General features: G+C 38.8%; 2 protein-coding genes across 4 annotated transcripts in view; both read left to right on the forward strand.

Moving 5' to 3' along the window:
* Window positions 1–23,110, forward strand: part of LOC118802719 (class I histocompatibility antigen, F10 alpha chain-like) — a 142,805-nt gene that overhangs the window by 79,551 nt on the left and 40,144 nt on the right. The gene's annotated exons all lie outside the window — the stretch shown is intronic.
* On the forward strand, window positions 8,387–22,193 carry LOC118802720 (class I histocompatibility antigen, F10 alpha chain-like). Of its 3 annotated transcripts, none has more exons than XM_036563177.1 (11): window positions 8,387–8,588; window positions 13,813–14,088; window positions 14,209–14,502; window positions 17,468–17,752; window positions 19,665–19,790; window positions 20,287–20,337; window positions 20,467–20,493; window positions 20,787–20,825; window positions 20,938–21,000; window positions 21,792–21,854; window positions 22,048–22,193. In XM_036563177.1, the coding sequence occupies exons 1-11, from the start codon at window positions 8,528–8,530 to the stop codon at window positions 22,062–22,064; spliced, it is 1,302 nt and encodes a 433-aa protein (XP_036419070.1). In that variant the 5' UTR covers window positions 8,387–8,527; the 3' UTR covers window positions 22,065–22,193. The 3 variants fall into 3 exon arrangements, with proteins under 3 accessions (XP_036419070.1, XP_036419072.1, XP_036419071.1); XM_036563178.1 differs by having other exon boundaries at window positions 8,388–8,588; window positions 14,215–14,502; window positions 22,048–22,192; XM_036563179.1 differs by lacking the exon at window positions 20,787–20,825.

Raw genomic sequence — 23,110 nt, forward strand, 5'->3', positions numbered from 1 at the left:
AGACTACACGTTTGGTGAATGGTGTTGGGTTCATTTCTGGCTGATTCCAGGTTGTTTAGCTGTTCTTCTGTCACAGCTGCCGACTGAAAAGCTGCTCAGTGGTGATGACAGTTTGGGAATTTAGTGTCGTCTGATCTTCAGAGTCTGACCAAATCGGCTGTCGGTCAAATGTGATCTTAAAAGTGTCCATTTTCTGTTTGTGGCAAAGTAAGAAGTAAAAACGTTCAAATGTCTTGAGCGTCTCCTACAGCTGTCAAAGTCGTTGCTTAGCAACGGCGTCTCAGCGGAGTGATACAGTGTTGGTGAAAAAGCCGTGATGTTATGGTGAAATAACAGCACAGTTGGAACGCTTCTCAACCAATCAGCTCGCGTGGCCGGAACTAACTGGTGTATAACGTTAGATAAGATTCCTAAATTAAGATCAGATTTGCTTCTGTAATATAAGTTAGTGAAACATTTCGACCTGTCAGGTCTAAACTTAAGACTAAAAGATAGGAAGTTTCTGTAAAACAGACCCAGATTTTTTATTGCTTTCAAACTTTGGACATTAGAACATTTTTCAGTCTTGGTTGGACAGTTCTGTTCTGTTTCTGTTCAATTCTATTGTTTTGTTCTGTTCTATTTTGTTCTGTTCTATTTCTGTTCAGTTCTGTTTTGTTTTGTTCTGTTCTATTTCTATTCTGTTCTATTTTGTTCTGTTCTATTTCTGTTCAATTCTATTGTTTTGTTCTGTTCTATTTCTGTTCAATTCTATTGTTTTGTTCTGTTCTATTTCTGTTCAATTCTATTGTTTTGTCCTGTTCTATTTTGTTCTTTTCTACTCAATTCTATTGTTTTGTTCTGTTCTATTATGTTCTGTTCTGTTTCTGTTCAATTCTGTTGTTTTGTTCTGTTCTATTTTGTTCTGTTCTGTTCAATTCTATTGTTTTGTTCAATTTCTGTTTCTATTCTGTTTTGGATCATGGACGTCTTTAATACTGTCAGTTAAATTTACTATATTGCAATAAAATTGTTACACCAGTTGTTGTGAATTTTTTTTGTCATGTAGGCTCTTAAACTGCATTGCTGTCTGTGGAAGCTGCATTTTAAAGTGCACCTGCAGTTTAAACCAATTGCAGCCCTTTAAAAATCACACATCTGCCACTAGATGTCGCTGTGTCTCAGATTTAACAGAGGTTTATCTTAAGCCTGATGAACAGATGGTTTTACTGAGGTTTAGGGCATTTTCAGCTCACGTGTTTCAATATTCCAGACTTAGGCCCTCTTACCTTCCATCGTAATGCTACGTGGATTTCATGGTATGTTCTAATTAAATGCTGTACTGCTTAATTAAACACTGAGGTGCTGTGCTCAACTAGAGGAGGTGTTAATGTATTACAGTCTTGATTACATTGACTGTCTTGATTAGTGTTTTGCTGTTTTAGTTTAGTCCTGAAATAAAAAGGCTGTTATTGTGTGCTGAGAGTATAAATGAACTGTTAGAAGACAGTTTTAATCTGTGTATTTAAAAGTTGATGCACACAGAGTTGCCCCATCATTAGCTGAGCCACTGTTCAGAATTGAATGAGAATATATGGGAGTTTCCTCGCAGCAAGAGAGGCCTGGGTTCGATTCCCTGGTCAGGCTACGAGGGTCCTTTCTGTGTGGAGTCTGTATGTTCTCCCCGTACCTGTATGGGTTTCCTCCCACAGTCCAAAGACATGCAGTCAGACTAAACTTCCCCAGGTGTGTGTGTGTGTGTGTGCGCGTGTGTGTGTGTGAGAAAGTGTATGTCGGTGTGTCTGCAGAGAGAATAAGTACCACTCTGTAATGTCTTCTGGGGTTCTCAAACGCTAGAGGGCGCTCCTGAGTCCAAATAAGTGAGTTAATATGGAGTATTTGAGCAAAATCATAGTTTATAAATACATTTTATAAAAACATTTTTAATGTAAAAAATTAATTCCTGAACACAGAACAGCATAAAACACTTTAACACTGCTGTTTTATTTTTAAGAGCTTTTAATCTCGAGTTATAGAAGTTTAAAATGGCACCTCATGTACGTTCATGATGCTCGCCAACCAATCAGCACTCAGGATCAGTAATGTTAGCATCCTGCTGCTTGGATAAACTATGTTTAACAATTTTAAACAATTTAAGTATTAAAAAGTCATGTAAAATTGTAATATTTTCTAATAAAAATAATAACAATGTTTAATAATTAATTCCAAATTACAATTTTAGTGCACAGTTTCTGTTTATTTGCTGAGTTTAAGATATTGGAAAAAATGCTATATAAAATGTGCCATAACTTTTGCACAGGCCACAGTTTATGTTTTTTATTTTATCCCACTATGTTAAACTCAGATGTGTTTCACTTATTTACACTCAGAAAATCAACAACAACATGGAATTTGATTAATAAACAGACATGTTCATAAAGAGCTTTTAGATATTTAGGACTCCAGGAAGACGCAGATACAGTCAGCAGACACGGCACAGAGCAGGAATAACAGTTCCCCCTTATTCTTATTGATTAATAAATTATATTTGTCCTGCACCCATAGATAAATGTGTTTTTTCTGTCCTGTCATGTGACGCCTGAAAAATACCAATAAGCAAAAAAAACAGTATTTTCAGTAAAACTGAAGTACATAAAAGCAATGTAAACTGTTTAGCTACAAACCCAAGCAGAAAAATGTGGGACCGTAGGTAAAATGCAAATAAAAACAGAAAGCAATGATTTATTAATCTATTTTGACCTACATTTAAACAGGCAAGATAAGTAAAGCTTTACCATATCAACTTAAATATACGCTCATGCTGAGACTGATGCCTGCAACACGTTCCAAAACAGCTGAGACAGATGCAGTTCAAGATCAGGAATACTGTGAAATGTTAATTCATTCTCGGGTATAAAAAGAGCATCTAGAAAATGCCTAGTCTTTTATGAGCAGGATGGGTTGAGGCTCACCTCTTTGCCAAAATATGCATCTGCAAAAATCCAACAGATTAAAATAACCTTCCTCAATGAATGATTGCAAGGATTTTTGGTGTTTCACCCTCTACAGTGCATAATAACATCAAAAGACTGAGGAAATCCGTAAGAATCTCTGTGCATTAAGGGCAAAGCTGAAAACCACCGCTTGAATGCTTGTGACCGTCAACCCCTCAGACTGCACTGTGTGTCTGCACATGTTACAGCAGTAAACGTAAACGTGCGTCTTATTAAGCTCAACATATGACAGTAAAGGCCTGGACGGTTGCACAGCTGAAGACTTGTATAAAAGAAGAAGGGCAAAATAAATTCTGCTTTCAAAACTGGATCAGTTTGAATCTTCAGCCCCCAAATGTTTATTGTTGTTAAAGGAAAGGTGAGGTAACGCAGTGGTAAACCTGCTCCTGTCCCAACTTTGTTGGAACATGTTGAAGGCATCATATTTGGAATGAGCTTTTATTTACAAAAACAATGAGATTCATAAGATAAAATATAAAATATTGTGTTTTTCTACTGTTTTCGATTTAACACAGGTGAAACATAATTTACTCATCGTTACTTTCAGGGTTTTTTTTAGCATTTTACATTTTACTTTTTGGAATTGGGTTTATACATTAAAGTCTACTGACAGTCGGTCTGGAGTCTAATTGTACAGCCCCGTCCTGATCTTACTTCCCTTGGTTTCCAGTCACATTTTTTGCAGTGTTATTGGATGAATCATACGTATCAGAGCCGTCAATCAGCAACGCTGGGAGGAACCTTAAAAGGCTTCAGTAGATATGTGTGTGTCTGGCCTTTTTGTGAACTTAAATATATTCATGAATAAACACAACAACGCTAGCACACAACTAAGCTAAAATCAGTGACAAGTTTAGCAGTTAACTGTAATGGCTTGCTAACTCTGAGGGTGTTTGGGAAGTGAAATCAGGAGATGTGAGATTGGGCTCCACACACTGGGCTGACTGTTATCACACAGTAGGAACTGCCCTTTTGTGACAGCTGTGTCCTCTGCTGTTACTTAAGACAGATAACAAAAGAGGAGATAAGGGTCACTTTAGTGGACACAGCCTGTTTTGATAGTGTTTATTTATAGTTCTCAACATGACATTGTCTGACAGTGTTTAAAGCAAAGGGCTACTCCATGTGCCGGTTAAAATGACCAGCGAGAGCAGGTACAAAGTGGGTGGATCTAACAAATTAGCCAGGGTGCTAGATAGCTTGCTTTGATCAGACTTCTTCTCTTAAAATCAGACTAAAAAGAATCTCACATAGTACAATATTAGACAGGCAGAGTGTGCATATTCAGAAAGGAAGCATACTAGTCACTTAAAGATGCACTGTGTAAGTTTTGGGGATTTGGAGACCTCTCTGGTGGAAGAGAAATTGCAGTGTTACAGTAGCAAGATATATAACTGCACATAAAGTGACATATATTAGACATAAATAAAATAAGAGTAAAAAAAAAACAAATTAAGCAGAAATAGAAAATAGATATGAATTAGAGTAAGCTAGGAAAGATATATATTTATATATAAAAGAACATGAGTGAATGTGTAACTGAAAATACTTGATGAAAAAATGTTACAAAACTACAAAAAGTCTTGGAGAATTTCATGAAATATCTGTTCAATTCCTGTAATAATTTGCCATTGACGTTGCTGTGGGAATAAGAGAAAACAACCATAACATATTCTACTTGAACCTGTTTAACTACTTGGTTGCTTTATACTTGTTAGGTTGAGACCTGTGCTCCAATGCTTTTACAACTCCATTTCCAAAGAAGTTGGAACGCTGTGCAGAATGTAAATAAAAAATAGGATGCAATCATCTGCAAATCATGCAAACCATATTTTTAAAGGAAAATACTGCAAAAAACTACATATCTAATGTTGAAATTGAGAATTTTTTTGTTTTATGAAAATGTTTTCTATTCTTGTTTGATATAGGATTTCAGCTGCTCATCAGTTCAGGTTCTCCTTTGTTGTATTTTTCATTGCATAATGCACCAGATGTTTTCAGTGGTGACAGATCTGGACTGCAGGCAGCTCAGTTTAGCCTCATTACCATCAATGCCATTGCAATACATGCAGAATGTGGTTTGACATTTGCTGAAATAATCAAGGCCTTCCCTGAAAAAAGACATCGTCTGGATGGCAGCATAAGTTGCCAAAACATAAATATATCATTCAGCACTAATGGGGTCTTCATAGATGTGCACGTCACCCATGCTATGTGCACTAATGCCCCCCTATACCATCATGAATACTGGCTTTTGAACTGCGCACTGATAACAAGCTGAGTGGTCTTTAGACTGGAGGACACAGTGTCCATGATTTCCACAAAGAATTTCAAATGTTGATTCGTCGGACCACAGGACACTTTTCCACTTCAGCTCAGTCCATTTTAAATGAGCTCAGGCCCAGAGAAGGTGGCAGTGTTTCTGGATCCTGTTTATATCTGGTTTCTTCTTTGCGTTTTAGAGTTTTAACTTGCATTTGTGGATGCAGTGATGAACTGTTTTCACAGACAGTGTTTTTCAGAGGTGTTTCTGAGCCCATGCAGTGATTTCCACTACAGAATCATGTCTGTTTTTAATGCAGTGCTGCCTGAGGGCCCAAAGATCACGGCCAGCAAATACTGGTTTTTGGCCTCGTCCCTTACATACAGAGATTTCTCCAGATTCTCTGAATCTTTTAATGATATTACGTACCGTAGATGATAAAAAGCAAAAGTTCTTTGCTATGTTATGTTGATAAATGTTATTCTTGAATTGTTGCACTATTTGATCATGCAGTCTTCCACAGAGTGGTGAACCCCTCCTCATCTCTACTTCTGGAAGACTCCGCCTCTCTGAGATGCTCTTTTTGTATACAGTCATGTTACTGACCCGTTGCCAATCAACCACCAGGTGTTTTTCAGCATTACACAACTTTACCAGCCTTTTTTTACCCCCATCCCAACTTTTTTGGAACTTGTTTTTGGCATCAATTTAATTTTTTTTCAAAAAACAATAACATTTCTCAGTTTCAACGTTTGATATGTAGTCTTTGTAGTATTTTCAATTAAAAATAGGGTTTAAATGATTTGCATCATTGCATTTTGTTTTTACTTACATTTTGCACAGCGTCCCAACTTTTTTGGAAATGAGGTTGTATTTTACAGTGTTTTCAAAATAAATTGATTGGAGATATTATGTTTTAGAGTAAAAACATTACCACTGGTGATGGTCACTGTTTTTCCTCCTTAGTTTTTTCCTCACTAGTGTTCCCTCCCTAGTGGGTTCCCCTTTAGTGTTTCCTCCTTACTGGGTTCCCCCTCTCGTGTTCCCTCCTTAGTGGGTTCCCCTTTAGTGTTCCCTCCTTAGTGGGTTCCCCTTTAGTGTTCCCTCCTTAGTGGTTCCCCTTTAGTGTTCCCTCCTGATTTGCTTTTCTTTAGTTTTTTAGATTTTTTTAGAAGTCATTTGCGTCTTCTTAATTAAGGGGTGCTCCTGAAAAGACGCACATTAGTGCTTAAGGTTGTTTTAAACTAACAGAATCCTGTCTAAAAAATTTGCCTTCTTATCCTACTAATTTTGTTGCTGAATAGTCATCTGTCCTTGGGCCAGATTTGTTTAGGATTTACGATTGTATGTGTTTTGGCACCAAAAGAGTTGTTAATTGTTTACACATAAAAGTATCCTACTAGTTTTTTTCTGATTTATTGATCTAGTTGTAAATAAAGTTGTCCAGTGTATCAGCCTCATACCGTATACTGTGTGCTTTATTAAATTTTTTTTTAAATAATTAACATTTTATTTGCACACACAATCAGGTGCACAGATACAGTTACCTTAGGACATACAGACTCATGGTTAACAGTGGACATGATGGAGTAAAGGAGGGAGGGAAGAAAAAAAGGGAAGAAATTGACTATTTAGGACGGTGCCTCAAGGTAAGATATTAACAATGGCCATATTTGCCAGAACTTGTACATTTTCTGATTTAAGTTGTAGGTCAGTTGCTCTAATGGAAGCACTGTTGTAACTTGGGACAACCAGAGATCAACAGATGGAACCTGAGGAGTTGACCATAAAAGTAAAGTATGTTTCTTGGCCAAAGATACTAATATAAAAAACAGGTGCTTTGTTTTATAGTCAAGTACAGAGTCCATATCAAAGTTTAATAGGAGCAAAGCAGGAGAGAAGACCAGGCCAACCTTCAATATTTTGTCAAGTTCACGGTGGATCCTCTTCCAGTAAAACTGTACCTTGTCACATGACCAACAACAGTGCATTCATATACCTCTTTCCTGTTTACATTTGAAGCAAATATTTGACCAATCTGAGAAGATCTTATGGAGGCGAACTGGCGTAAGATAAGTCTTATTGATAAAATTAATTTCATGAAGTGATGTTGAGCATAATCTAGGCTGTAAACCTTCCCAAATCAATTTCCCATCATCGTCACCTATGTTCATGCCCAGATCTCGCTCCCACACACCCCTCAGGTAAGGTAGAGAAGATGTACAAACACCAGACAATCAGCTATATATTTTCAGGCCACAGTGCCCATCCAGAAGCTCCTCTATCCCAGTGAGCTCTATTCTCAGTTTACCTGCATCTTCTGTGGGTCTTATGGAGAAGTGTGAGTTTTGCTGTGGTAAAGTATCTCTCCAGGGTAGAATCTGGGGACGTAGGGGCTACAGCCAACAGAGATTAAGGCTTACAATCTGTTAGATAAGAGGTGAACCAATCAGGAACAGAAACAACAATGCCCAGGAGGATGGAGTGGCTCACCATGTCAAAGGCAGCACTTAAAACAAGCAGAACAAGAATACTAAGAGCATCTGCGGTCAGAAGCAGGTCAATGACAACCTCAACCAAAGCCATTTTGGGGCTGTGATATGGGCGAAAACCAGTCTGGAAGGGATTGAGATGATCCTTCATTTCTGATAGGCTTTGAGCTGCATTGCAGTGACCCAAGGACTTTTGATGGTTATTTAAATTAGATGGGTCAAGGCTGTTTTTTAAGGACTGGTGTTAATGTAGCTGGTTTGTAGGCTGAGGGGTCATGTCCAGAAAACAATGACTGTTTTTTTAGTTTTTTTTTTCGGATGGGCAGATCCCATCCGGAGGCAGGCACCCGCTACGGGGATTCCTACCCTTATGCGCACGGGCTGCAGCTTCGTGTTAATCCCATTAAGTTAGTGGTTTAGCTAAACCTGTGTTAAACTGAGACTAAACTGCTGCTAAGCTAATATCAGAGCCTTATAGTTCGGCTCGGGCTCAGCCTTAAACCACAGTACTTATATAGTTACGCCGTTTCCCTCTTACCCACCCGTATTCAGGCACAGCCGTCCTGCGCTCGGTCTGATTGGCGGACTGCTGGAGAGTGAAGGGGCTCTTAGCCAATCATGGCGCAGGAGTTCTCCCGAAAACGGGCGGGGAAAAAACAGTAGTCGTAAACTAACGGACCAGACTGACACCGTAGGAGAAAGGAAAGTAGGGAAAACCGACTTTTCTCAGCAGAAGATCATCCAGAGTGATTTTACTGATCTAGGTGGTAAAGGTGGTGATGGGGGCTCCGGCAGTCTGTGTGGTCTTCCTCAGTGGAGTGGTCGTCTCTGTTCTCGGAGGTGAGTTATTTACTGATTCTGCTGCGCAGACATTCAGAATTCCTGATGAACTGCTTTAGTTGACTCCCCTTCATTATCTGGACTGGAGTTAAAGCATCTGCTAGATAAACTGTGTTAAACCTAACTGGGTCCCTCACAGACCTGGACATATGAGAAAGAAGACATTTGGGAACAGAGAAGAGCTGCTGAGAAACAGTCAGCTGCTGAAGACCTTCATGTGTTTTACCCCTTTTACCCACTTTGGGCTGTTTTCTTATTATTATGCATTTTTGTTTTTCATCTTATCATCCATTAATTTACTCTTTTCACATGTATGACATGGATTTCTACACGTTATCTCCGGTAATCAGTAAGGAAACATCATTTATAAACTGGTGTGTCCGATTCAGATTTCTTTTCAGACAGACTGGCTGGTGACCAATATTTAATAACAGTGTTTTCTCTTAACCCTCGGACCCTAAGAAACGGTAGGTCACTTCTAGCCTTCATAACTTCAGAGAGATTTAAGATCGAAACATGATCCACATATCAGGACATTCCGCAGACCCGCCCATAATTAGCAAGCATGACATCATCAGCAACAGCAGTAAATCGGCTTGGAAAATCCCCTAAATCCTGATGTTCTTGCTCTGCTGTTTGGCCTTCATATTCCAACAAAACCGTCCATCAGCCAGAGATCAGCTCCAAAATCACCCAAACCCACTACTGTTATATTACATCTCTGCTTTTAGCCTTCATATTATAAACAAAGGGCTTTCAGTTTACATTGATTTTGACTATTAAAAATATCTGATATTAAATATGCAGCTCAATTTGTAATTAAAAATAAGATTTGTAATTAAAAATAAAAAACATGTCTGCCTCATGCTAATTGCTTATTTTTACTCATGATAACCAAAAGAATGAATCACCATCAAAATTATTGCACTTCCAGCTCACAGACACTCCATACTGACAATTTCTGAAAAGATAACTATAACTGCACTTGTTTTCAAGATCTCTATGATTTAAAAAATGACTAAGTTTAGCAGGCACTGGGTACATTTTTGATCAGAAATGAGCGAAATTCATAAAGATATAAAATTTCTGTCAGCATTTACACGTCAAACAATGGCATATCTGAGTATCCTAGGGTCTCCTGAAAATAACAACAAATGGCATGTTGACTGACACATGTAAATACTTTATAATTGCAATTGTAATTGACCCAAAATACCAGAAACAAATCTCCAAATTTATTGGTTTCTAAGAGTTAAATTGGTCAAACTGACGTTTGTCAAAAAAATTGTAAATCAAAAATGTTATTTAAATAACATGAATCAAATAAAGGGCGACTGGCTGTTTACCACAGTGAGTTGAGTGTAATTACGCTATGCCATCTGTACAGGTGTAGCTGCAGCGTATAAATACAGCTCGAGTGCACATGTGATCATACTCATGTTATGTCACCAGATCCTGGATACCATATGTAATGTACTGAAACAGATTGGAAGCAGAGACACCACTGAGTTATGGTCATTATCACTGCTAAAATGCTCATTATATTAGGTTATATTAGGTTAAAACTGAAAAGCACTGTCATGTTACACCGGTACAGGTGACACACTGTCCAGCACTAGAACCCATCACTGTTTCTGTTCAGTGACTTTAAAATTGATCCTGAATAAATTATAAAACTTGTTACTGCTGCTACACTGTATGGTGTCATGTTCCCTTTGTGTAATCTAAAGGGAATAATTCATTATTCAATCATTATAAAGCATCTGAGCTTTGTTTTCTAGCACCTACAGTTGTATGAACCTCTGGTCAAATTCCCTGTTGTTGTTGATTGACTGAGTGTAACTAAGTGAACACATCCTCTAGAACACACTTCTGCACAATTTAATACACAGTTACTGTTTATTTACTGAATTTAACAAACTAGGACAAAAACAAAGTACAAAATGTGGCCTGTGCAAAAGTTATGGCGCAATTTATATGTTATATTTAACTTTTTTCCAGTATGTTCCACTCAGCAAGTTAACAGAAACTGCCCTAACATTAGCAGAATGCCATATACCATATGTCTCTCTGTAGAGGATGTGTGAACTTATTTACACTTAGACATGGAATTAGTCCAGGGCTGTTCAGATATTTGCATTTGACTGTAGTTTACTGGATAAAATCATGACATTCTTCAAATGTGGTCACTACAAATAATTAGACACTATTAAATTTTGTCGTTGATAACTCCACTCAGAAAAGACCCTGGTCACCCAGCCGGGAATCAAACCTAAGGCCTTCTTGCTGTGAGGTGACAGACCCCAGTTTGTGTCTTCAGTCCCCAAATGTTTATCGTTGTTAAAGGAAAGGTGATGTAACACAGTGGTAAACCTGCTCCTGTCCAAACCTTTTCAGAACATGCTGCAGGCATCATATTTGGAATGAGCATATATTTACAAAAACAATTAAGTTCATAAGATAAAACATAAAATATTATGTTTTTCTGTCACTTTCAATTTAAAACAAGTCGAACAGAATTTACTAATCCTTGCTTTCTTTTTTTATTTGCATTTTAAATTCAATTTTTGTTACATTTTTTTGGAATTGGGTTTGTATATCAAAGTAGAAGTCTACTGAGTCTAATCATACACCCTGTCCTGATCTTACACTCTGATTCGGATTTTCATTGTTTTCCCATTAGTCGTTAGACTGTCTTGCATCTCCTTTTCTCTTTTAGCTCTCACCTATGAGTAATAGTCAAATATTTACTCTTGTCCGATCTCTTACTCAGTCACTCTCTCTTTTTCTCTTCCTTACTTCCTCTGACAGCATCTTCATTTTTTGGCAGACACTGCTATGATGCCCATGTTGGGAATACAGAGCTAGCTTCTTGTAGCTAGCTGGAGCTGTAGTTGTGTGAAGATACGTAGCACTATAACAGGCGTCCAGTTATTATAAGTCAGTGTACTGTCCAAATTATTTTGAACCTATTGATTTGAGGTAAAACTGTTACATGATGTTGCACTAAGAAAGACGTCACAGAAGAGGAGATACGCATCACTTTAGTGGACACAGCCTGTTGTGGTAGTGTTTTGGTAGGATGTAAGTGAATTATCTACTATGATCAGCATGACTCCATCAGTATGATGTTGATTTTGAGATAATTGGAGACCTAATCATCGAGCTGGACCTTCTTTTGGAGCCTCTGTGTGTGCGACATTAATACCATGAGTAACATAGACTGTTTTTTACTGTTTTTTAGTGACCACTGAACAAGTGTTTTTCATTTGTTGTTTTTTGAGGAAATTTCTATATCACATAGATAGATAGATAGATAGATCTTTATTGTTATTGTTAAAAATAATGCAAACCATTTAGCAGCTCTAGAATTGACAGCAAAGACATGAACAAAAATAACAAATATAAATGCAGTGAGAAAGTATATACAAACATGGTAGTGCAAGATGAAAGATATCTTAATCTTAGTCTAGTCACAGACTTAGTCTAAACCTTAGAGGGGAGAGGGAGGAGAAGAGGGACTTAGGCATCTGACTGCCTGTGGAAAGAAGCTGGTTTTTAATCTGTTAGTTTTTGCTCTAATCGATCTGAATCTCTTTCCTGAGGGCAGGGGGTAAAACAGGTTATGTCCAAGGTGAGTAGGGTCCATTGAAATACCGCTTTCTTTTGGAGTCCAGTGTAAATGTCTCTGAGGTAAAAAAAAAAAAACAGTTTAATTTACTTTTTCTTACTTTTCAAGAAAATAAATAATATTATACCTATTTTAAAAGTTCATAATTTAATGATGTGTAATATATTATTATATCCTGCCTTCTGCCCAATGACAGCTGGGATAGAATCCAGCTCCCCCTGCGACCCAGAAGGAGAAGCGGCTTAGACAATGTGTGTGTAATATATTATTATACAACCCAGTTTCCAAAAAAAGTTGGGTGCTGTGCAGAATGTAAACAAAAACAGAATGCAATGATGTGCAAATGATATAAAGCCTATATTTAAAAGATAACATATCAAATGTTAAAACTCAGAAATGTTATTGTTTTTTTTTTTAAATATGTGCCTGTTTGAATTTGATGCCAACAACACATTCCAAAAAAGTCAGGACGGGGGCCTGTTTACCACTGTGTTTCATCACCTCTTCTTTTAACAACACTCTGTTTGGGAAGTGAGGAGACACTGCTGTAGTTTTGAAAGTTAAATGTCTCCCATTCTTATTTGACTTAGGATTTAAGCTACTCATCAGTTCGGGGTCTCTTTCGTTGTATTTTTCATTTCATAATGTGCCACATGTTATCAGTTGTGACAGGTCTGGACGGCAGGCAGTTCAGTTTAGCACTCGGACTCTTTTAATATGGAGCAATGCTGTTGTTATGCATGCAGAATGTGGTTTGACGTTGTCTTACTGAAATATTCAATAATTCCCTGAAAAAGACGTCGTCTGGATGGCAGCATATGCTGCCAAAACATAAATATATCATTCAGCTTTAATGGTGCCTTCAATGATGTGCACATCACCCACACCATGTGCACTAATGCCCCCCTATACCATCACGAATACTGGGTTTTGAACTGTGCACTGATAACAAGCTGAGGGGTCATAACCCTGGAGGACACAGTGTCCATGATTTCCAAAAAGAATTTCAAAAGTTGATTGGACCACAGGACACTTTTCCACTTCCCCTCAGTCCATTTAAATGAGCTCGGGCCCAGAGAAGGTGGCAGCATTTCTGGATCCTGTTTATATTTGGTTTCTTCTTTGTGATTTTGGTTTGCACATTATTGCGCATTTTGTTTTTATTTACATTTTGCACAGCATCCAAACTTTTTTGGAAATGGGGTTATATAAGGCTGGCTAACAGTTCTATGTTACAGCCACAAAGTGTGAGATTAAAACAACATATGAGTGAATTGTGTGAACTCAGTAATCAAAAAGATTCTCCATGAAGTTACAAACCTTCATGGAGAATCTCAAGAAATATCTGTTTAATTGCTGTGGATATTTGCTGGAGACATTGCTGTGGGAATAAGAGAAAGTAACCAAAACATGTCCTACTTGAACCTGTTTAACTACTTGGTTGCTTTTTTACTTGTTAGGTTGAGACCCGTGCGCCACTACTTTTATTTTACAGCTGTGTTTTCAACTTAAAATGATTGGAGATATTATGTTTTAGATTAAAACCATTTCATTTATCAGTTTTCTTACACGTTTTTTCCATGTTCTCTCCAGATAAACACTCTCTGTACTACATTTACTCCGCCCTCAACAAAGATGTCGCTCTACCAGGGATCTATGAGTTCACAGCACTGGGTCTGCTCGATGACCGGGAGATCGACTACTACAACAGTAAGGAACAGGTTAAGGTTCCTAAGCAGGACTGGATGAAGGAGAAGATGCAGTCAGATTACTGGGACAAAGGCACCCAGTCTCGCAAGAGCAAAGAGCAGTGGTTCAAGGTCAACGTGGACATCCTGATGCAGCGAATGAGACACCCAAATAATACCGGTTAGTTTCTTATAGCTCATTCTTCTTAAAATAAAAGAATACATTTCCATTCACTGTATGATTCCTCTGGTTTTGAGCAGCTAATGTCTTTATCTTCACTGTCTTGTTACATTAACTCAATTCCAGACCTTCACGTTCTTCAGTGGAGACATGGCTGTGAGATTGATGAGTCAAATGGACAGGTAACATTCCTAAAAGGCATTGATGAGTACAGCTACGATGGAAAGGAGTTCCTCTCTTTTGATGATGACAACATGCGGTGGATCGCTCCAGTTCCAGAGGCTCTGCCAACCAAAAGGAAATGGGATGAGGTGCCCATCCTGAACCAGTACACCAAGGGTTACCTGGAGAAAGAATGTGTGGACTGGCTCACCAAATTCATGGAGTACAGAAAAGAATCACTGAGAAAACACTGTGAGTTCCCAAAGTCCCAAAGTATATTTTTCTAGTGGCTTATTTCCTGAGATCATCATCATCGTCATCATCATCATCATCATTCTGTATTTCAGCTCGGGTTTTCATCAAGGGGGGCCCTCATTTACAGTGTAGCCGAGAGCCACAGGAAGAGTAAAATAAAACACATAAATTAAGATGGAGGGGTCGCTGTGTCAGTAAAATATCTTTGAGACTGGACGCTGTATCTTGACTCCAAAGTGTGCAACATAGCCTGAAAGCCCTGGTTCTCAATGACTGAGAACGGAGGCAAATCCATGGCAATAAAAGTTGCGATAGACTTTGTAATTTGATTCGGAAGCTCTGACATTGCTTGCTTGATGGTCCTCTGGTTGGCAGCAATTACAACCGGAAGGAAAACGGGTGGAAACGTGTAATATGGTTTCTCGTTTCCAAAATATTTAAATTTTGTGTCACACAACTTGTATACACTGTGTCTCTTGTCCAGGTCCCTTTTCCCTTCGACTTCATCGAAGCCAAAGTGCTTCCATATGTTAACTCAGGGGTCGGCAACGTGCAGCTCTTTTACTGCCCTGTTGTGGCTCCACAGCAGAATTAGATTTGTAGGTAAAAATAAAATAATCCTCCTTTACAGTAAAATAAAGCTGCTGATCGTTCAACACAGTTTAACAATAAATGGTCTTAAACACTGCTAATTTACCACCTTATAATGCTGAAGACTGGCGTGCAGACTGCAGTTCACATAGCAACGCAGACAGTCTCGCCGAGCTAGTAGCGAACAAAAAGGCAAAGAGACAGATTTCAGACGAACATTTGGAGACGAATGGACTTTTATAAGCGTTTAAAAGCAGCGCAGTTGGTTTCCTGGTACGTTAAATGTGCAACGAGAGACTGTCAAAATAAAAAACTTGCGAAGCTGAGGTCAGCTTCTTTTTCTAATTTTCCTGTTCCACCTTAAATGGTGTTGCATTTACATTCAAGCACCTCAGGCAAAATTTAAGGTGGACTGGGAAAATTAGAACAAGATGCTGGTGAATAAGAAGCGACTTCAGCCTCGTAAAACAGTCGAACGTTGAGAGACATTTTACAATAAGCTGATCTAGTTTTGAATAAAAGTTTCCTGAGGAAAAGGGGAGGAAAGCGGCTACAGCTAAAGCTTAAAGCAGAGTTTATATTGTTTAGCCTAAACTAGGACATTCTCACACACTGAGACACACTGGACATTAAATGTTGTGGCTCCCAAGCTCGTTTTATTTTCGTTGAAAGGACACAATGGCTCTTCTTAAAATTTGGGTTGTGACTCCTGATCTAACCTGGCTTTTAATGCAGAGGGAGCCGGTCAGATTCCTCGCTCATCCAGTTGTGTTTTTGTTATGTGCCCCACAGACTGTCTGGGAATTTGTGAATCGTCCACGTAAGCATCTCGATGCATCTAAGAATCTATTTTTCTCCACCCCCAGTACTTAAACTCATTTTCTCCTTCAATAGCTTTGAGTGCTAATCACAGGAATGCTAAAACAATGCTTGAACCCAATTCCATCTTTCCAGTAAAAGGATGGACGATTCCAGAAGAGATTAAAATCGTCTATAAAAGCCATGATGGTGGACAGACAGGTGGAGGTTTAAAATGCAGCTAAACCGTCCTGCACCCTTTCCTAAAGGTGGGATTGGGCCAGAGATAAAAACAGTTTTTTAAAAAGTGAACAAACGTGTAAAATCACACTCTCCTATGTGATCACAGCCAACATGAGTAACTACTTTCTGAATAAATGATACTTATCAAGGAGGCTGGGGAGCTGCTGTGTGATGTCAGAGACCTTGGCACCTGAGCGGGAGTGGGTGACTGCTGAACGGTGTTTGATATTTCTCATGATTGAGTCCCCTACAGCCAAGGTGGATGGAGGGCGAGTTGCTCTGTCAGAGTGGTCCTGTGGAGTGGAGGGGCGAGTCGGCCGTGTCGTGAATCCGTGTCGTGAGCAGCGGGGCCGCTGTGTGGGGGCCTCCCGAGAGGGTGAAAAGCGAGGCTGCTGATCCACAATATCCAGTGAGGAGACACGGTGAGGGAGCTGTGTCTCAGTGTTCAGTAAAGGGAGGCCGCGTTCCTCCCTGCAGGGAGGAGGGGGGCAGCACTCCCTTGCCTCAGCAGTAACTTGCGGAGGTGGCGGGGCCACATGGTGCTTGCTAAAACCCGGCGAGGAGGCCTGCTGCTCAGCGTGGAGCCATGGAAGAGTATAAGTGTGGACAGGAGAAGAAGGAGAATCATCTTCCAGCTCTTCCAGAATCGTGAGCTTGTTGCTCATTTGCAGGTTTCGAGGTAATGGGTGGCGGGCAGAACGGCTACCACCGTGCAGACCACCTCAGACCACGGCTCTGTTTGACACGGGGTGGAGCAGCTAATTCCCTTTGGTCTCTCTCCCCAGCCGAGGCCAAGGGCTGACGCCAACCTGGAGTCCAGCAGTTCCTCGTCATCTTTAATTTGATAAAGCACTGAGATCCTGCCTTCCAGTTCAGTAATCCTTTGGGTCAGACGAGCACAGCTGGCACATTTGCGTGAGGAGTTTAATGGAGGCTCAGTAGTAAAAGGTTTCAGATGTTTAAAAGCAAAGATTAAAAAACAGTTCGGCTACACTGAAAACAAAATTCCCACTAAAAACAAAACTCCTGCTCTCTGACATGCTCACCGTCACTCACTCTGACGTGTTCTGATGAGTCAGCTGTCCTCAGATTTTTTGCAAGAGGTAGCTTTAAAGAAAGTGATGATTGGTTACAGTAGCGCAGAAAACGTGTTACTCCTCATGTTTACAGGTTGTTTGCTACTGTCTGGTAGTTAACTCTGCGGAAGATGGTAACGGGCTACTGCAGGAAATTTTTGAAACTTTGTAAAAAATGAAAAACAGTGTGTGTGCATTTCATTTATTTTTCCTTTTTCAAAACAAAAAAAAGGAATTTATTGCTGTCGTTTCAGCCAAACCAGATGTTCATGCATTTGCAAAGAAATCTACAACTAACTCAGGCAAGCTGACCCTGACCTGCCTGGCCACGGGCTTCTACCCCAAAGACGTGAAGATGAGTGTGAGGAAGTTCCGCACTTCACCGCCTGAACATCTACTAAAATCTTCAGGAGTCAGACCCAATGAAGATGGAACCTACCAGCTGAGGAAGAGTATGGACATCAAGGTGGACGAAACAGCAGAATATGACTGTTTTGTGAATCACAGCTCCTTCGCACAGCCAGTAATTACAATATGGGGTAATTATATCTGTGTACCTAATGTATTTCTGGTCTTTTATAGTTTAGAATTAGTTTCTCAATGTAAATCTAAACCCAGTTTAACAGAATGGCAGATGTGCAGAGACTAGACCCAAAACTACATGATGAGGGCAGCTTTAAAGTATTTCCCCACTTCAATCAATATTAATATTGTTGTAAATGAGAACAAGGTTTTCAGGAATGATGTCTTTATTTGAAGATGTTCTGTTAGTCTGTTAATCAAAGCTCAGCTTTGCTCCAACAGTTCGCTCTAGGTTAAGCTCACGTCTTACTCTCTCAGCCCTCAGCGCTACACTGTCTAAGTAATTCCTAATCTCCGCCTCCATCCTTATAGAAAAACACAGCAAATAAATGCTTTTTTTCAGTTTTTAACATCATGATGAATGCACCAAAAGAAACGGCCCAGTCTGGTTACATTGACTCAGTCAACGTAAAGTATGTTTTTTCCCTCTCCTGTAAAGTTATAATTTTGAAGATTTTGTTCCGACAGCAGCGACATACATATGTACATATGTATGTGCACATACTTTTTAGAAGTAGCTGCTGCTCGCAGTTGTAGTCGTTATTTTCAGTAATTTCAGTGCAGCCACATCTTCAAAAATAGATTAGCTAAAAGGGAATTCCAGGGATTTTTCACAATGTCTGCAAAATTCAGTGTGTGAGCTGTAAACAGAGTGGTTTGGTGTGAAATGGTTCAGATGTCTTTACAGTGGTGGTGATAGGAACCAGGGGTCGCCATGACTACAAAACAAATATAGACATTTTATTTACTATCCAGAACCACCAGTGAAGCTACATGAGTCTTTATTTATATGGGATGATAATGATGGTAAAATCTGAAATAGTAAGTTTTCTTTTGGAACTAATTTGCCTCACAACATCCTACATGTACCTCTCTGACCTTAATAGATTCAGTATGTTTAAGGCCAAAATCTTCTTTAAACTATCATAAAACAGTGCCTCAGTCATCAGGCAGTGAATTCATAACCATGTAGTAACTTTCTGTGAGGGAGCTTTTAGAGGTGGACGTCTGGTTCCTATCACCACCACTGTGAACAGTTTGTCTAGAACAGAGCATTTCACACCAAACCACTCTGAATGACTCTGTTTACATCTGAAACTTTTTTTATAGAGGAGTTTTGAAAAATCTGTGAAATTTGCCTTTAAGCTTCCAAAGTGGTTTTATTGGGAAAAAATATACATAAATACATCATTACCATTATATATACAAAAACTGTTAGAAATCTTAATTGTACTGTAATATTATTTTTTTCACCCCTAGTTAGAACTTATCATTGTTGTATATTTTCTTTTTTCTTCTTTCTTTAATTTTTGCTATTATCTGTCTATTCTAGTTACTTTTTCCTTAAATTATATGTTAAATTATAGAATGCCCAAAGACTGATCACATGGCTAGCAGATGTCCACTTCCTTTCCTGAATTACACTTGAGGGGTTCTTGTCCCACACAAACAGCTACTTGTGTGGCTTTACAACAGAATGTATGTTGCTACTGTTCCACAGGAGCCACCAAAGCTGAGCACTTTTCATACAGGTACAGAGTTGGGTTCTGTCACTGGGACCTGATGGAGGGCTGAAACTGAAGGAGTCCTCTGTTAAATCTCATACAGACTCCTGAGTTCAGTACTGATGCAGAAGACAACCTGCAGTAGTACACTAGACTGGGATTGGCTGTGACTAATATTTGTAGAGAATAATAATGTTTTCAGTAGCTTTATGCTGGTGCAGTATTGCAGCGGGTTGAGCAAAATGTCACCCCTGCAGATGAACGATAGAAGAGAGTCCACTTTAGATTTACTACGTTTTCACTGTCATGTTAGAACAAAAATATACAGCTCTGTGATTTTTGTTCAACACCGTTCTGTTTACAGACAAACGCTGCTTTGACTGCGAGAGTTCAGGTTCAGGAACGGTTGGAGGAGTGATTTGTGGAGTGGTGGTGCTTCTGCTGATTTTGGGTGGGATCATCTTCACCCTTATAAAGAAGAGGATAATTGGTGAGTATAGACTATATCAGTACAAACTGTGCTCAAAGAATGAAGATTAATTATTGAAAATTGACTACCAAAAGAAAAAAGCCTCCTCAGGCTTCCACCTCAGCATCTTCATCCTTAAAATGAGATGCACAATGACAGGAAGTAGCTTCACCAGGGACATGTGTGGTTAAGATCTTGTCATCAGGAAAGAAAATCTCAGTGTTTATTGAAAAGTTACATTGGGGAAAAAAATAAAACAACATTGATCACAAAGATCTCATCATCATAAAGCCAACAATTAAGAAGAACATGACTGAACTTCTAAAATGACATTGTTTATTTGATGGTTTTTTGTAGTGAGGTCAGTCTTTTTGCATTTGTCATAGCTTAGCATCAAATATTGTTTTTCCATTATTTTGACTAAACAAAAATATAAACAATAATAAAAATGCAATTCTGAAAACCAAACAGCAGTTAATGTTCATTTTACATGTACATAATATTTTTTATTTACCAGGCATTCCAGGTGCTGTAAATGCAGCGCCTGCTCTGCAAGCCCCGCCAAATGGTCAGTGTCATTGTGATTGTGTTGCGCTGTACAGATCACAGTCATTTTCATTTTTCACTGTATTGAGCAACATGTTTAATAAAACCACGAAGAAAACTTGACAATTTTTACATATAACTTCTTCTTCAGGTGTTCCTGAACCACTCTTACCAGCTGGTAAGTTCTATTAGATTTTCATTTTTACTCAGCTAACTCTACAGTAGAAGCACTAGTTCACTACTAGTACAGCACTGCTGTGACAGCAGCTACGGCTTTACTGTTATATAAGACTGTAATGTTGCCTGTTTTAAAGCTCTTTTTTCTGTATTATTTTCTTCCAATAAACTGAGACAAATAGCTTCTCAAAGGCAAAGCAATGATAGATACATTGCTGGGTTTAAGACATACTAATCACACAATGTAGCTCTTTTTACCTATTTTCATTCATATTTTACTGAACTCTCCTCCAGACCGTAAAGCTGGTGGTTCTGACTCCGGTTCAGACTCCGGTAACGATGTTCCACTTTAAAAACATTTGAGAAAAGCAATATTTGGAAATAATAAATGTTTCTCTGTTCACTGTAACTCAGTTGTGATGTGGCCTTATTGTTTTTTTTTCAGGAAAGGAAACTGGCTCAACCAATAGCAGCAATGAAAACGGCGAGGGTGGAACATCTGACTCTGGTAATTTTTCTCCTGGATAAACATCTAAAAATCTCAAGAGATGCTTTTCCCACAAAGGGCATTTAATGTAGTAACTTTCTGTGAGGGAGCTTTTAAAGGTGGACGTTCGGTTCCTATCACCACCACTGTGAAAGTTTCTCTAGAACAGATCATTTCACACCAAACCACTCTGAATGACTGTTTACATGTGAAACTTTATTTGTAGAGAAATTTTGAAAAATCTGTGAAATTCACCATTAAGCTTCCAAACTGATTTCACTGGGGTAAAATGTACATAAATACCCAGTACTGTGACACTGTATATACAAAAACTGACAGAAATCTTAATTATACTGTGATATTATTTTTTCCACCCCAGTTAGAACTTAATATCATTGTCGTATATTTCCCTTTTTTCTCATTTTTCTATTATTTTTGCTATTATCTGTCTATTCTAGATACTTTTCCATTACGTTTAATTATAGAAGACCCAATGACTGATCACATGGCTAGCAGATGTCCATCTTGAGGGGTTCTTGTCCCTATTAGTGGCACAAACAGCTACTTGTGTGGCTTTACAACAGAATGTATGTCGTCCTGACATAATCCTCAATAGATGAACCAATAGCTGTGGATTAAATCCTCAGTATAAAGTCCTGTTTAGGAAACCTGTTGGTCAGACTAGGTTTTGGTGGCAGAAATGAGCAGCGTGCTCTTCGAATATGGTCATCGTTCTGTGAACCCTTGTCTCCTGACCTCTCGCATTTGGCAAAGAAAAAGATTGTGATGTGGTCTTTTTGTTTCATTTTCAGGACAGGGAACTGGCTCAACCAGTAGCAGCAATGAAAACGGTGAGGGTGGATCATCTGACTCAGGTAGGTACAAAAAAAAAACGTGTACAGTCTGAGGGCTTTATGTTTTAGTGCTTTATCACATTCTTTTGTGATTATACATAGTCATCACTGTGTGTTTCTAATAAAGTGGCCAGTGAATGGAAGCACAAGATAGGTGTTTCTAATGAAGTGGATGGCGATAATACATAACAATGATTTAATCTCTGTTTCACAGGGAACTCCAGGAGGTGAATTCCACTGGGACTGAACTCCAGATTATCCAGGATTATAGAGATGAAACGATATTAAAATTTCATATCACGATTATCATGACCAAAATTATCACGATTATTGGTATTATCGCAATATTGTTCAAATGTTTTGAAAAGTAAAATAAATTTTAAAAATAATAAATACTGATACAACTTCTATATTAACACAAATAGAATTGGCAGCAATATGCACTTTTTGTTTGCATAAACATAAAAAAATTAGGTCAATACATTTTTAGTATTACTTTTGTATTACTTACAATACTTGTAATACTCTGTAAACAAAAGAATAGCAAATGTGTTATTATTATTATTATTATTATTATTATTATTATTAATTACAATAACTAGGGATTTCCCTGCATAGAGAATTAAATCGCGACCAACTCTGAGGTGGGTCTTAATGGAAAATGACTACTTCTTAGAAGTGCTGCACTCGGGGGATTTCTGTCCGAACTGCAGCTGCAGCATTGTTGTGCCGTTGTGGCGCTGAACCCCTAATCAATACAGTGCACCAGGAAAAACAGCCAAAATCACAGAGGAACTGCGTGACCGCGCTGTGAGCTGCAGACAGTGTAGAACTCACACAGCGTGTCTTCACCTGTGGAGCTGCTTCTCTAAAAGCATTTAAAACTAAAACATAACTTAAAATTAACGCGCATCTGAGCTGCGGCAGAAACACTCCTACAGTTTAATCTCTGAAACTTGCGTTTACTCGCGCGAGGTCCCGTCTCAAAGCACACTATCTTCCCTATGTAGTGCACTTCGTGGATCATGAAATAGCAAAGAGTGCAGGAAATGTTCGACTAAGTCATCTATAATCAACATTAACAACAGGCTACAAACTCTCTATTTAAACACAGCTGCTGGTTAATGATGATCGTGTTTGAACAGTAGCGCCCTCTGTAGGGGACACTGAGTGATTTGAGACGGTGCTATTCTCCTCTCAGACAGTAAACACTGCAGGCGAGGCGAGAAAGGGGAGCTGTGCAGATTGAACCTCTGCAGCGTCTCGTTCCAGAGCTC

Source organism: Colossoma macropomum, unplaced genomic scaffold (genome assembly GCF_904425465.1).
Source record: "Colossoma macropomum unplaced genomic scaffold, Colossoma_macropomum, whole genome shotgun sequence".
Taxonomy (NCBI): Eukaryota; Metazoa; Chordata; class Actinopteri; order Characiformes; family Serrasalmidae; genus Colossoma; species Colossoma macropomum.

What these genes read in the sequence shown, in the direction of transcription:
- LOC118802720 (XM_036563177.1), top strand. Translation starts at nt 8,528, where the DNA reads ATGGGGGCTCCGGCAGTCTGTGTGGTCTTCCTCAGTGGAGTGGTCGTC. An exon ending in GGTCGTCTCTGTTCTCGGAG is followed by an intron (nt 8,589 to 13,812) that starts GTGAGTTATTTA and finishes TGTTCTCTCCAG; the next exon opens with ATAAACACTCTCTGTACTAC. An exon ending in TCTGCAAGCCCCGCCAAATG is followed by an intron (nt 20,338 to 20,466) that starts GTCAGTGTCATT and finishes CTTCTTCTTCAG; the next exon opens with GTGTTCCTGAACCACTCTTA.